Below are 15,885 nucleotides of genomic sequence, written 5' to 3' on the forward strand. Positions count from 1 at the left end.
GTAGAGATAAGATTTTGTATAGAGATAGCTTGGAGATTCCAGCGTTGGAAAATGGCGGCCGATCCAAACGAGGAAGACTTGTGTTGTAGTTTTTGTTTACAGGAAGAAAAATGACATAGGCTTCGGGAAAGGGTTTTTCTAAGCGGAGATGTTTGTGAAAGTCCCTGCCGTGTTGTTGTTGTTGTTTAGACTGCTGTATTATGTACAGGGACAGACTGGAGCACCGGAACAGATCAACCGTAAGTTGCTCCCCTCCCAAAAAATATCCATAGAGTTGCTTCTAGAAGTTTGTGTAACTGCAGTATTTAGATTCCCTTGATTATGGTTCACAAGTGAAATAAATGTATATTTTGCCTATTTTGTCTTTGGAAGAAGCTGATATTGTATTGCGTAGCAAAGCCTCCTGTTTCACAAGTATTGGGCTGTTAAAAAATAGTAACTGGAGAGGGATAGTCTGTTTTCTTGGCAAAGACTGCCTGACTGTCTAGAAATTGTAAATTAGTAATGTTTGTATAGAACCCAGTTTTGCTCTTTTACTAGGCCAGTTCTTAACCAATTGAGAGCGAGGTGAACTAACCCTAGATTGAATGGTATACTTGTGCCATCAGTCAATAAGATATATAGTTTTTTTCCAAAATATTCACAGTCAACAACCATCTCCTACATGTAAATCATAGTTAAATGTATGTACAATGTTGGCTGTTCCCGATCCAGCTGGCCAGGTGAATGTCGGAGTCCCAGGACAGGATGGCAGCAACGTCGTCTCTATCTCTGAACACGAGACCAGCGGGCAGATTCCTGTGTTCCTGACGTTTACTCAGCCGGCAAACGCCACCCAGGATGTGAGTGACCATCATGATCTAGACTTTTACTGTGTATTTTTCTCATGGTTACCCGTAGCGTGTTTATACTGTGCCCAGTCCAGTGGTTAGTGACCCTACCTCTGGACAAAAGGTAAAAGGGAGTTCGAATCCCAATCCCAACTGTTGTTGCTCACCCGACACTTATGCTACTTGCTAGTGGGTAGAGTCACAGTCCTAAGGTGGTCCTCTGTTTTATTTTTTTATTAGAAGATTATATCTTTAGTAGACTGTACCGTGTGTACGCCCTCTACGTGCCCTCTCATGGCAGACGCAGGCGAGGCCGACAGCCTACCTCCTACTTCAAGTATGTCCAGCAACTACTGGGAGATGAGCACAACCAGCTAACTGAGAAGCAGATCACCAACCTTGCTTGCGACAAGGGGCAGTGGAGGGATCTTGCAGTCGCCTGCGCAGCAGCCGACCGATGATGATGATATCTTTAGTTTAGTGAATTCTGCATCATTGTTCAATGCCCAGGTAGCCTTATTGTGTTTTACATTGTTGTTGCCAGGTGACAGTGTTCTGTAGCATACAGACCGACCAGCCTGGTTACTCTGAGGTCACGTTTGACAACATCACCATTTCAGCCGGGGGGACTGACACAGGCACTGTCACATTCAGGTATGAAATATAAACACTGAGTTCTAAACTACCTCACCTCACCTCACCGGTCCCATAGCAGTCTGTCCTGCCGTCGGGGCAACTAAACAGTCCACAAGATTTATCCACCCAGGGCGGTTCTCAGCCAGACTTGTCAGGTGACTCAGGGGATGTCCTGTCCATTCCTTTAGGTCACTAGTCCAGGTCCTTCGAGGGCGCTACAACAAGATTACTAGATTACTACAAACTACAAGATTACCATAATGTCGGATGTGAAAACCGACAGGTTGTTGAATAAAGAACAGGGGTCTCTCCAGAAATTTTTAGGGGAGAGGTGCACCCTAATCTGTTGATGCCGCTGTGCAATAAAAATCAGCGAATTTTCATGAAAATACTCAGAGAAAACACTAAATTTGAATATTTGGGGAGGGGTGCTAGGATTTTGTTCAGAGAGAGAACACCTTCATGTCTTGGGGAGAGCCCTGAAAGAACCTTCTAATGCTGTCTTGAAGACTGTAATACAGATTGACTGCAGATTTTAGCATCAACATTGTTACAGCTCAGGGTGCACAGACTTAGGATTTATTACAAGAAAGCTCTATTGCTAGCTAGATTCTTCCTCACACAATTTGAATGTGTATGTTGGTGTGTTTCCCCCAGTGTTGTATCACCTGGACGTCAGGTTGAGGTGCAGTGTTTGGGCAGGAGTGCTGCACCAGGAACTGAGACCAACACTACAGAGTTCCTCCCACAGACTTCAGCTGGACAGACTGGGTAAGGAATAAAGGACTTCAATAACCATCATTACACTGTATGAGCTAGCTGTTACAGCACAATTTGATACAATATGATAATGATTAGTAATTATTGATTATACACACATGTATATGTAGCCTTCATAATCCATTAGTTTTGATCCCTAACGTGTATTTGTCAAAGCACAGGAAATTTTAGTTAGACTAGCTTCCCTTCTTAAAGTTTAATACTTATTATTACCACTCTGTTCCCGCCCAGTTTTCTGCAGGTGAGAAAAGGTCCAGTGGCAGGCTTCTGTAGCAGTCTGGTCCTGGTGCCTAACAGAGCTGGAGTCTCCCAGGCTACTGTACGGGTGGAACTCAGGTATGTCTTTGTACTCTTCAGATGATAGGTTTCTTAATCTAGAACCTAGACATGTATAGAACTGCCTTTTTCAGATTTTAGTTTACAGTTAGTGTGTGATACCTTTGTGATGTTGATGAATTGAAATACAAAAACAGTTACTCAAGCAGCTGGATAGATCTTTTTCAAAATCATGAATTTGAAGTTTGTTGCCCTGTTTTTTATCACAGTGAAGCAGTCGTTGACAATGAAGTCACAGTGACCTGCACTAGTGTGGATGCAACAGCTGGTGAGTAACGTGGGTACAATTGTACCAATAGTACTTACATGTACAATAGAGAACTGTTTCTTTAGCACACACATGTACATTGTCCTTGGCAAGCAGATGATCTATACTTCATTTATATGTATTAACTACTAAATGTATGTGAGAAGGTTTATAAATGTTCCTTACATCATTCCCCAGGTTCCATCCAGTTGACCTTTGACCCCCTGACCTTGGAAGTGAACAGTACGACAGGAGATGTGACCTACTCCTTCACCAACCCCGGCGGCTCTCCTGTGTCAGTGTCATGTACAGCACAGTCTGGGGGAGGGGGGACCCAGTATCGCACGGCTACATCCACAGGTTAGTACAGTAATGGTACAGTAACAGTACTGAAACAGTACAGTAATAGTACAGTCATTGTTTTCCTGTGTCTGCTTCCTGTACCACACAGTCTGGGGGAGGGGGGAACCAGTATCACACAGCTACATCCACATTTTAGTACAGTAATAACACAGTAGTGGTACAGTGACAGTACAGTCATTGTTTTGCTGCATTGTTCTGCCTTCTGCATTGTGCAGATTAGAAGTTACAAATGTATTTAAATTCTAAGATAACAGTCTTCTGATCCCAATGTGCCTTTTGTTTGAGTCTTTTAATCCCCATGTGCCTTCTTGTTTGACAGTTTGAAGATTAGACTTACACAGATTTTCACCTTAATATGTTTTTTATTTCTCTATCAGGAGATGCGTCCACCTTTGCACTTGACGAGGGTTCAGTACAGTTCATCCCTGACACAACCAGAACCTCGGCGCAGAGCGTTGGAACCTTCCTGGTGCTGGACGCAGCTGTACAGGCTGACACCGTCACCTTCACCTGCGCCATGAGGGAGGTGGAGGACTCAGACCAGGCTCAGACACTCGCCCAGAACCCCACCTGTGTACCTGTGTCTAACCTGGTCCCTACAGCTGCACCAGGTGGGCTGGAAGTATTGTTTTGAGGGGAGTTTGTATGTATGTATGTATGTTTGTGCCAGGCTGAGAACCCCACCTGTGTACCTGTGTCCAACCTGGTCCCTACAGCTGCACCAGGTGGGCTGGAAGTATTGTTTTGAGGGGAGTTTGTATGTATGTATGTATGTTTGTGCCAGGCTGAGAACCCCACCTGTGTACCTGTGTCCAACCTGGTCCCTACAGCTGCACCAGGTGGGCTGGAAGTATTGTTTTGGGGGGAGTTTGTATGTATGTGTGTGTGCAGGGCTCGAAATACTTTTTTCAGCCAGGTGGCGCATGTTGCCACCTGAGTCAAAAGCCAGGTGGCGCCATCAGTATTCAAGTGGCAACACTTCCAAGTTATCATTTTCTTCAAATCTGCTACTTATATCTATTACGTTTTCTTCTAGTTAACTACTTAAGTTTTATGTTATAAAATAAAGTAATGTAAAGAACACAAAAGCTCTCAAACAACAATTTGTTTTAATAAAGAATGCCACCTTTACATCACTTCATCACAGGGCTGCCGCCGTGGGAATGCCACGCCTCTACATGGCGGCACACTTATGCGGGTGGTGTTGCGTGCGCCATGTTCTTCGTTTGCGCAAGGATAATGTTACTCTCATCTGCCAAATAAACATACCCCCCGGAATAAACATACCCCCCGGACAAATCTTCAAAATCTAATAAAAAATGGTATTAGCTCCCTTGATTTAAAAAAAATTGGGCATAGGTTCCCCGGATGACCCCTAACCGGGGGCCAACGGTGCTTCCACAAGTTCAACAAGTGAAAAATACATGATACAAATTGTACATGTACTTATTACCTGGAACTTGGAGCAAGTATTCCTAAGGTGTTACGGACATAATTAATATATACCAAACTTTTTAACCCAATCATATTTCCCAAACAAAATCACATATTGACACAGCTGAACAAATAAAAATGTGATTATGTCTATAAACTCATACTAAAAAAAATTTAGAGACACTCAATAAAGAAAGTAAGAAAGAAAGAAAGCATGCTCTTAATATCTAATTATGTAAAAGCCCCCACAGCATCCAACCGCACATTCATAGAAACAACATTATATTCTGACACTAGAAACCAATAAATTCGGAAAATTTCACGGTAATGTTTACAAATTAACCTTTTAAAAATACGAGTGAATTTGTATTTCTGTCGTTGCCGAAAAAATGTTTTTCATGCATGTAATACTAGTATATGTATCTTGGACGCTTGGATGCTATCTTCACCTTTGACCACATTGTTGGAAGCAGCGTCGGCCATTTTCATTCTGTCTTTCGAGCTGTTTTTTCCGACAAATTTCAACCGTTTTAACATTTTACGGCCTCAGAAACTCATATAACGACGAAAACAAGTTGTAGTTGTTATTTTCATGCGTAAAATTTCTTCTGGGGATGGATTATTTTTCCGCCGAGCCGCCGAAAACTTAGCGTCGCATGCGGTCGGTCGGGCGGCCGGCAGGATTTTGTATCGGCGCGCTTTGCATGTAAACAAGGACAGTCGGAGTTGTTTACATGAAAATTGTGTTGTGAAACGCCAGCGAGGTGTCTGATTTTCTACCAATGAGAACGTTTTCTTTGTGGCGTCATGGCGAGATCGACAATTCATCGACAATTCACAAGATTGTGCCGACAATGGGGCCCGATCCATGCGATTAGCGGCTCGATCCACGCAAATTATAGGTGCTGCGCCACCTGAGTTTAGGAATAAGTGGCGCCAAGCAAAATCAGGTGGCGCCGCGCCAGTGCGCCACCGGGTATTTCGAGCCCTGGTGTGTCACCTAGCCTGTGTGTCTGTGTCTAATCTGGCACTGCAGGTTGCTTGGAAGTATTGTTTTGGGGGAGTTTGTATGCATGTATGTTTGTGCCAGGCTGAGAACCCCAACTGTGTTCCTGTGTCTAACCTGGTCCCTACAGCTGTGGCAGGTGGGTTGGAAGTACTGTATTGTTTTGGGGGGGGTTTGTAATTGTATGTTTGTGCCAGACTGATAACCCTACCTGTGTACCTGTGTCCAACCTGGTCCCTACAGCTGCTGCAGGTAGGTTGGAAGTATTGTTGTGGGCGGTGCTGGGTTAGGGTAGTTTGTATGTAGGGTTTCCAAGTGACCCTTTTGTGAGGGAAATTGAGGAAATATATATAAAGATGCCCAGGATTGAGTGCGTGAGAGTATTGAATAGGGCCATCAGGCCCAGTGTGCCTGCAAAGCTGGTGTATGGTGGAGCGACCACATCAACCAAGACAGATACACAAAAAGACAGATAAGTGCAAATTTCAGATGCTCTGATGCAATTTATATCAATGCTAATCATCCTTACTGCATGCAGGAATATTTACTACAATTCTGTCATTTCCTAACCCAAATGGCTTGGTATGTGGCATCTCTAGGGACAGTACCAGCACAGCTGACCACTCCAGGACTGACCACTCCAAACCCTGCTTCTGCCAGCCCTGCTACAACGCTTACGCAAGCCCCTATCTCTGCTCAGACCCTGGGTATAAGGATGAGTATAGTCTCCCTGCATAGATGTAGAATCTACAATGTAGCTAATATCTCTGCATTCTCTCATTCATAACTTTTAAGGCCGCCTTAGCTACTTTCACATATACAATGTATGTATTTGTTTAAATTTTTTCAAATTGTATTATCCTGTGAAGTGTGAACCATTGTTGTTCAGCATCTACACCAAAGCAAATCTTTTACTGAAAGATAATAATATACATTTATCTGTGCAAGCAGACCTTCCAGTTCTTATGAATTTTGTGACCCAAAAAGCATAGATTTTACTAACCTTGGTGAAATTTTACTAAAGTTGGCCTTACTCTTTTCTTTCTCCAGCACAGTCTAGGAGCACTTGGCACTTTTTCTCCTCTTCTGCACAATCATGCAAATGCTTAATATATAATGATAACCTGTCCCTGACTAAGTGACTTACTTTTGGTAAAGTTTTGTTGTGTCCTAAAAATAACCCTTTTATTTTCAACACAGAAGAATGTGCTCACATCAGTATGAGTGATAGTGAATTGACTCCTGTTATAACTTAGGTTTCAGTTATGTAATTCTTAGTATAGATATATAATAGATATATCACAACACTGATGAAGAATTGAAATCAACGACTTGTGTATTAAATGTTAATTTAAAATGCTCTTGATTTGACCTGCAAATCTATGTCTTTTCCATCTTTTGACGATAAGAATCTTTTAACCTTGAACAGGAACAACCCTGAGTGTCTCTCCTACCTCAGCTCCAACTTTGCCCCCCTCCCCCAACTCAACAGTTCCCACGGGTAGGGAGTGGTGTAGTGTGTGCTGTGAAGTGTGTGAACACAGATGTTTGTCCGATTTGCACAGATTACACCAAATTTTGTGTCCACTTCAAAATCACAATCATTTGTCCAAGCTGCCGTACCTGTCTGTTGTTGTTCTCAACTTTAACAATTTCTCTCTTCTTCTTTCTTAGAGGCTGCTCAAACTTCTCTTATTGTATAATGCACTGCAGTGTCTTAGGCTTTCAAGATTCGCTCTCTCATATCAACAGTATTATAACTCTTCACTCTCCTCAAGAAACACAGAGTGCCACTCTCAATTCACTTTCTCTTTTTTTGTGTGCGGATATACTGCCAACCTCAGCAAGTGTATATTACCAGTAGCTTGATATACAATCTATTCTATCTGTGTTTGCTCCATGTATCTTTTCTCTGCAGGACAGTCTTGCACCCATTATTAGATCTACAGAAACAGTTGGCATTTGAATATTTGCCTAAAATACCAGTGGACTAGTACCCTACTGTAGTGCCTTTTGTGGCCCAAGGGCTATAGAAACAGAGATGGGCACCACCCCTATACACTGAAAGGTGTATGAAGGATTTTAACAGTTTTTTCCTACATTTTCCAGCCACCCCCACATCAGTCCCAGATTCTCCCCTGACTAACCTGTCCATAGCAGGGAACTGGCAGCTGGGCACAGTGGAACTCGTGTTTGGGGTGAGACAGTTCATTAAGCTCTTGGTTAAAGTAGTATACAGTTAAACCTGCCCAGGCGACCACCTCTTCAAGGAGACTACCTGCCCAACGTGACCGCTTTTCTCTGGTCCCTTGAGTGGCCGGCTTGAGCAGGCTTGACTGTACTGTAAAATGAGTCACATGCTTGTTTTTATGTTCTATTTCATAATATAAAAGCAGTTATCTACATGTATTAGACGTAGTAAGAAACAAGGGGAAACTGTAGAAGCAGGACATATTCTCAACTGAGTAAGGTAAAAAAAACATTGACATGAAAAGTTGTCCTGTATCTGTACATTTGTAGCTGTATACAGATCTGAGTCATTAAATGGTCAATTATTTCTCATTCCTTAACTCTAAATATTAATCTACCAACATTGACTTTCTCCAGACCAATGAGATCTTTAAGCCGCTGGACGTGTGGCTGCTGTCCCAGACCTACACCAGCCCTGTACAGGACCTACTGCTGGTCACATGCTGTGCTCCTCAGGCCAGTAACACTGACCCCAAGTACCAGGGCAGGTCCGCTGCCTTTGTCTTCTCTTCTAATGTGGTCACAAACACCACAGCAAACCTCACTAATGCTGAAGGTAAGGCTACAGTTATTTTACGATAAGTAAAATAGATAGTTATGAATATATCTTAGTGTGCTGCGCTCCCCAGGCCAGTAACACTGACCCCAAGTACCAGGGACGGTCCGCTGCCTTTGTCTTCTCTTCTAACGTGGCCACAAACACCACAGCAAACCTCACTAATGCTGAAGGTAAGTCCTGTGACTTGCTACATAATGTAATCCAACACCACAGGCTACTACAGCACCAGTTACCATGACAGTCCAGGTCATTGACCTTATTTGTTTGGAGGAGAAGTAGAGCTGAGCAAGAAGAAGTAAACTGAGCAAAAAAGAATGTTTTCCTTCTGTGAAGGTAAACATATTGTGCCTAAGTATGTAATTTATGATTAATGTTGTATGGCTCTCTCTACAGTTGTCGGCACCCCCCTGGTAGAGCGAGTCATCCCTAACCCTGCCTATGTCGAGGTGGGACCCTGCCCATGTGATGTATGACTAATGTTGCATGGCTGTCCCCACAGTTGTTGGCACCCCCCTGGTAGAGCGAGTCATCCCTAACCCTGCCTATGTCGAGGTGGGACCCTGCCCATGTGATGTATGACTAATGTTGCATGGCTGTCCCCACAGTTGTCGGCACCCCCCTGGTGGAGCGAGTCATCCCTAACCCTGCCTATGTGGAGGTGGGACCCTGCCCATGTGACCTGTGGGAGAACCACTGTGACACTGAGTGCTGCTGTGATACTGTAAGTTTGTATACAGAACATAGTATAGGGGCCTAATAATACACATTGCTAGGGTTGTTTAGTGTGAATTCAATGTTGTTGCTGCTGTTACAATTTTTCCCCAAATTTTAGATGTCTTGGCTTGACATCTACTTGTGTATCCATTGAAAATAAGATATCTATTTTCATATATTGCTGAAAGTTTGTTTTTCAAATTTTCACATACAGTTCAAATGTTAAACGTTAAACACAATATGTCATGACTGTAAAGATTTCTTATAGTAGACTTACTTTCTATTTATAATAAGCAAGTTCACCAGGTTTTTTTTCCCCAGTGGTGTATAGTCTGGTACCCTAACCAATACCTAACTATTTTCAGGAGTGCACACAGGATGATCTGGATATCTTCACCAGCTGTATCCAGGGTGCATTTGGAGGAAACCTGACAAAAGAACTAGCCCAGTACTGTACCTTCAGCGGCGGTTATCAAGAAGATTGGGACAGACTGTTGTGTGTGGAGCGAGACAACAGCCCGTATCTGGGCCTGTACTATGACAATCCCTCCGCTATCAGAACTGAGACCGCCTTTAGGACTGCCTATGATGCAAACGCTCCTGCGTTCTCATTCGATGAGACAGAGAGAAGAGAGACTGTAGAGACAGACTCTTCTTTGGCGTACAGATACGGGCTGGCCACACAGGTCTTGTACACAGACGCAAACGGAGAAACACAGCAAGGGTTTCTCTCCTTCCCCCAACAGATTTTATCAGGACAGTGCTTGTACAGCGGGATTGTCAGGCATTTTGTGTCCTCAAATGCAACTTGTACGCAAACGCTGGACGCAAGTCTTTGTACGGAAGGTTCCATGTTGGATGCGAGGGAGTACTTACTCCCCTCTGCTGCTACCCACCCCCCCTGTCCAACCCCCCCTCGAGTCCTAAGTCAGCATGGGGGGGTTGACACCGTCCCCACTACTGTAGAATACTTCTGTCTTACGGACCCAAGCCTTTACGTCAGGTTTGTTTGTTTATTTGTTTATTAGGAATCTCCTAAAACAAGAATTTACTATATTACTGGAGTCCTTCTTATACCAATACAAGTACAAAATGTATAATCAGGTAAAATACAAGGGCTGGTAAGAAAGTAAATACATACACATGCTAAGCCAATTAAAAATAAAACAAAATCATTGGTCATATAATTATTAAAAATGTTCTTTCTTCAACAAACAGAATGAAAATCCACTAGTTGTTGAAGAAAGAAACTTCTTGTACAGTCTCTTGCCAACCAGATGAAATCATTCCGATGTAAAATCATTAATTTTTTGTTGTGTCTTAGAGTTACAAAGAGGTCTGAAATGCCATGTCGTATTTTCCACAGGTCCACCACCACTGCTGACGACATCTATGTCTTCAACCAAACCTCCCTGTTCGCTGACAGTGTGCCAGGCACCATGCAGAAGTGTGCATTTGACGACGGCTTCACGTTTCCCCCCTCCCCAACTCCAAACACTACCACCGACACGTGCAGTAATGTCGTGCTAGACGTGAGGTATGTTTTATCATGGAGGGGGACCGAACTTACGGGTGCCGCGGCGTTCGTGATTCTTGGAGACATTGCCATGGAAACGGTTACCCCTGGCGACGGCAGTAACAGCTCCACGGTTTTGGCGCAGAAGTTTGGAGTGGAGTTTTCTTACGACAGTCCCAATGCGACGGCTGTCGATGCGACGGAAATTGTGGATCGGTCGGGAAATCCAGGTTACGACGTGGGGAAAGTGCTGCTGACTGGGACGCTGTCACTGACCAATGACAGCGTAGAAAACATCGGGTCTTCGGGGCTCCAGGTTTGTTTTGTTTGATTTGTTTGTTTGTTTGTTTCAGCCTTAACTAATATAAGTTTGCTTATTCATGAGATACTCAGATCAGCCTGCTGGCCACTTTTTTCGTTGAGGTTATGAGGGAAGAGGTCAGGGTCAGACAAAATATAACAATATACAGGTTATATGATTGGAGTCCTACTGAATCTACATGTATAAACATATAGTCGTACAGTCTACATGTAGTCTCCACCAGAGTCCTTTGCAGGCTGAATAAATGGTAGAAATTGGCCTAAGAAGGGTATTTAATTGGCCGGAGATTGCCTATTTGCCTGCCAATATCTACCATTCATTCAGCCTGTAAAGGAGTCTGGTGGAAACCAGTCTACATGTACATGTATCCTTAGACATATGTACCTCAAAGATCAAGGCACATGTACTGACCAGTTGTTATGTTTGTTCCTAAGGTCTGGAGTCCAGGGACAGACGGGCTGTGCACCTCTGCCAGTAGAGCTGCTGTGACATTTGGGGAGGACTCCATCTCTGGGTGCACCGTGAGGCTGGCATGGGACAACTTCCAGGACTGCGCAGCTCTTAGGTACAAATCATATACATGTACTGCACTATGTTTTTACTACAGAATTTTGTGTCCATGGGAAAGACACTTATACAGTGCACAACTTTCCTACAGGTGTAACTCCACCCAAGTCTAAAATAGGCACCTGTCTTACAACTTGGAGACTCTGAGGTAAAAGGTGGTCTAAGGACAGGGATGGGCTCCGCCTTCCAGTACCGTGCCCTACATGTAGACACAGTGGATCAACAGCCCACTGGCCCTGTGGCCTGAAAAGACCTTTACCTTATTTTTACTTCTGTTCCAGATCTGAGGTGCGAGCCCAACAGGAGTCGCTGGTGACAGCTGAGTTTGTGTCCAGAGGAGGAAACCCCAACTCCACTCTCATCACGGACTGGGTACAAATCATCAAGTAAGCCTGTCAGCATTTCTCACACTGTTGGAAGAATGTTTAGGCTAGGAACACTTGTAGCTTCAAAAGAAATTAAAGAAAAATTGGATGAATACAAAGAATTGTTAATGATTACAGTTACGTAGTACTAGTAGCAAGCATTCAGCTTCTCTTTAATGGAGGATGAATGGTTCACTTTGTTGTTGATTTCGCTTTGTTTACTCAACCTTTTTAGAGCTAAAAAGAGATGCCAGATGCCATTCAATCAATCAATCAATCAATCTTTATTCAAACAACTAGCAGACGACAGTCTGAATTGAGTTGTTTTTACAGTTCATAAAATTGACGTTAAACAACACTAATGGTTTAAAAATTACATAATTTACAAGATAATGACACAAATTCGGTAGAGAGCTATAATAATGCCTATTTACACATTCAAGTAGAGGTAAAGGTCAATGCTAGCCGAACTCAAATTTAAAAACTGCTCTACAAGCTGAACTTTAAATTTCGTTAAAAGTTTTCCTTTAAAGTTTTGTGCAATAGTTTCATCCTTTATAACTTATTTATTTTTTGATTTACAGTAATGACACAGCCGCCCCCATAGAGGCCCCTACCCCGGCCGGCGTGGAGCCTGATGTAGTTGACCAGCTGCAGGGGTTGTGTCAGGACATTCCCGCGGCCATGAACCTGGAGGTTCTGTACGCAGACGTCGGCAAGGAAAACGAGTTTCTCATCCAGGAGGTCGTCGGGGCGAGGGTCAGGTAACAAAAATGCCCCTGCAGTACCAGAACAAATTGCCAGGGGGCCCAAACTTACACCACCACTTATTACTAGGCTAGCATGGAAAGCACTCTGCACCCAATAAGTCCAAGGCCATATGACAAAAGATACAGAAAAAGAGCAAGTTTCTCATGCAATAGCTCAGGTAACAAAAGTGCCCCTGCAGTACCAGAACCAATTGCCAGGGGGGCCCAGTCCTACACCACTTAAGCACTCTGCACCCAAAATAAAAAATCCTTCTTCTCCATCCCATTTCAGGACAAGCTGCTAGGGGGCCCATGTTTACACCACACATTCATGATGGAAAGCAATCTGCCACCCAAAGTCCAAAACCATAGCATGTGCAGGACAAAAAAATACAAAGTGCAGTGGCCTTTTTTTTCATCAATTTTCTCATTTTATCCTGTTTCATTTTATCCAGTGTAGGAAAACTAAATAACTAAAATGACTGACTGGATTGCAAGAAGCTCAAATGCAACCTCAAGTGTATGGAAACCACTCTTCCATCAACATAATTTCCTCTTTTTGATCTGTGATTTTTTTTTTCCCCCTAGTTTCTCAAGTACACTGTGGAAGCTGCAGTGCTCAGGCCCGTTGTCTGCTGCATGTTACGGGAACTCCTCAGTGTTGGCTGATCTCGGCAACTCATCAACGATATCTGACCTCATCACTGGCACCGTGCAGTCTTTCTACATCACCAGCTCCGTCACCTTCACCAGAGTACCTGCTCTAACACCAGCACCCGTCAAGAGGTCAGTGTTGTAAAAAACAGGGTTAGACGTGTTTTGGACATTTTCTAAAAGCTTTATAGGCCTTTTGTAGTGATTATGTTTTGTCCACTTTTCTTTGTGACTATTCTGGAGAAGAAAGCCTACAAAATCTATGAAAAAAAAGCTATGAAAAAAACATCCAAAACAGGACTGAATTCTGCTTGCCAATGGAGACTACTGAATACAGGTTTTGTTGGTGGCCTTTAGTAGATTGCTGTTCTAAAGCTCCCTTTGTCGGCTTTTCTTTGTGTATCCTGGACAAGAAAGCCTGTCAGTAAAAAAATGCCTAAAAAGGCAATGAAAAACATCCAAAACAGGACTAACCTCTGCATAGAGAGTACAGAATACAGGTTTTGATGGTGGCCTTTAGTAGATTGCTGGTATAAAGCTTCCTTAAACTGTCAATGTAAAAATTATAGTCTCACCCATTTAAAGTTAGAGTGTAAGAAATTAAGTTCAACTTTCTGTTTTGCAGGTTCTATGCAAATTCCACCAACGTGTGCAGGCTAAATGCCTGCTGGGAGGAGCTGTTCTATCCGGTTTCCATGTTGTTTGCAGACGGAGATTTCCAGCGGTACCAGCACAACCTGGGGTCTGCTCTGCTTCTCACACTGTTCATCATAGCTGTGTTTGTCATCACCAGACCATGGTGGTGATAGGACTGATTTTTATTTCTTATTAAGGCTTTACCTAGCCCCCACCGGGCCCCCCAGGTAGCTAGAAAACTAGACTAAAGCCCTGACCCCTGATAAAAATGTCCGGATTAAACTGAATAGATTGGCGACTGTTTTGAAATAAAGACAGTCAGCAATGATCTACCTCTTCCCTGTTTGGACAATTTTTACTAATAGTCTATGTTTAAATTTAAGACTTTTGAACCAACACAATAAAGTTCTCTCACCTAGCGCCGGAAAGAGGACTTTGTGTGTTGGATCAAAAGTTTTAACTCTAGACACGTAACTACCAAAAGCAACACTGATGAACTTTCATGATAGTCTACTTAGTCTAGTTTTCCAGCAACCTGGGAAGCCTGGTAGAGGCCAGGAATTACCAAGGATTTAAGACTTGATGTACATATGTTTCTAGTTGTACAAAGTATGAGAATCAATTTGAGATGTGAAATTTCAAAGTCTTGACTGTGCATTTGTAGAATTTTCATAACAAAGAGAAGAGAAGAAGTACTTTCTCCAACTTTTGTGTCTTGTCCATTCATTCTCACAGGTAATATCTAGTATATAAAATCCCTGTCTACTAGATTTAGTGACTATGCACCAGTATGATACACATAATAAGATGTTCTGTAAAAATTATGAATTTGCTTTGCAAATGTACTTACTTTTGGCATTGAAATGCCAGAGAAGGAAGAAAACACTATGGTTTTCCTGGATTTACCGGACTGTACTCATAGTACTCATACTATATGTCAGTTCTGATCACAAATCATCACACCTCAGACAGTTTGGAGACCAAATATATTTTATTTTCCATTCTCTATCCATCAATTGCAGATACATAAATCTGGATCTTCATTGACTCTAAATCTTTCTTTCTCCATCATAACACACAAGAGTACTCTTCTCCACCAGACTAACAATGTTGGCTGTAAAATAGTGAGAACAATTTGCCAGGGGAGTCTAGCAACAGTAAGTGCTCATTAAATAATCACAAATATTTAGGTTAGCAAATAACATTACTAAGACTAGTAATATCAGTGCATTCAATTGAATTTTCTACATTTGAAATGTAGGAAATAAATATTGCATACAACATACATCTTACAATACAAATAAATTTCAAACGGTGCTTGAAATAAAGGTAGCCTATCTCAGAGCTGCCAATTTTTTTAGATTAACAATGTTTAATATTTGCCTGGGTCTAGGATCATGCTATATTAAAGCAACATTTTATCAAGGAATGGAATCATATTTTATCTGGTCTATTAATTCACTGATAGAAGAAGCAGTAAGTCTGTCCGTGTATGCAGTATGCCGTGTATGTGTGTGTCTCAAGACTATGGATTCTTCAGATTATCAAACATCAAATACTTCACTAAATTCCTGCTCCTACGAAACTCTTAAGGCACTACTGAGGTGAGGGACGCTGGCGCCAGTCCTTAAACTCTGCCTAAACTCTTCCGTAGGTATAATATCTTTTTAGCCGAAACATTTATTTTACCCCTTTTCATCAAAGTATAGATTGTGGAGAAATCAAAAGCTAGCAGTTATTTGCTGCTGCTACAGAACTAAAATTTGCTAAGACTAAGACCTCTTCAATATTCAGAATTGTCACTGTCATTATATCACTTCCATTTCACTACTGATTATTTTTACAGTTAAAACAAAATTATTCATACCTTTATCAATTTTTTACGTCTCAAGAATGAAATGTAGTACAGTGGAATTTAGTT

General features: G+C 42.4%; 1 protein-coding gene across 1 annotated transcript; it reads left to right on the forward strand.

Moving 5' to 3' along the window:
• The first annotated feature begins 47 nt into the window (after window positions 1–47).
• LOC109484632 (tectonic-2-like) lies at window positions 48–14,257 on the forward strand. The gene is made up of 19 exons (XM_019787979.1): window positions 48–239; window positions 715–842; window positions 1,375–1,484; window positions 2,124–2,237; window positions 2,478–2,582; window positions 2,792–2,850; window positions 3,028–3,189; window positions 3,570–3,803; window positions 6,232–6,339; window positions 7,742–7,830; window positions 8,285–8,438; window positions 9,047–9,162; window positions 9,521–10,158; window positions 10,522–10,987; window positions 11,428–11,558; window positions 11,842–11,946; window positions 12,510–12,689; window positions 13,263–13,460; window positions 13,954–14,257. Exons 1-19 carry the CDS (start codon window positions 149–151, stop codon window positions 14,132–14,134), a joined length of 3,369 nt encoding a protein of 1,122 aa, XP_019643538.1. The 5' UTR covers window positions 48–148; the 3' UTR covers window positions 14,135–14,257.
• The last annotated feature ends 1,628 nt before the right edge of the window (window positions 14,258–15,885 follow it).

The sequence above is a fragment of the Branchiostoma belcheri genome, unplaced genomic scaffold (assembly GCF_001625305.1).
Source record: "Branchiostoma belcheri isolate BF01 breed outbred unplaced genomic scaffold, Haploidv18h27 scaffold7, whole genome shotgun sequence".
NCBI classification, from domain to species: Eukaryota; Metazoa; Chordata; class Leptocardii; order Amphioxiformes; family Branchiostomatidae; genus Branchiostoma; species Branchiostoma belcheri.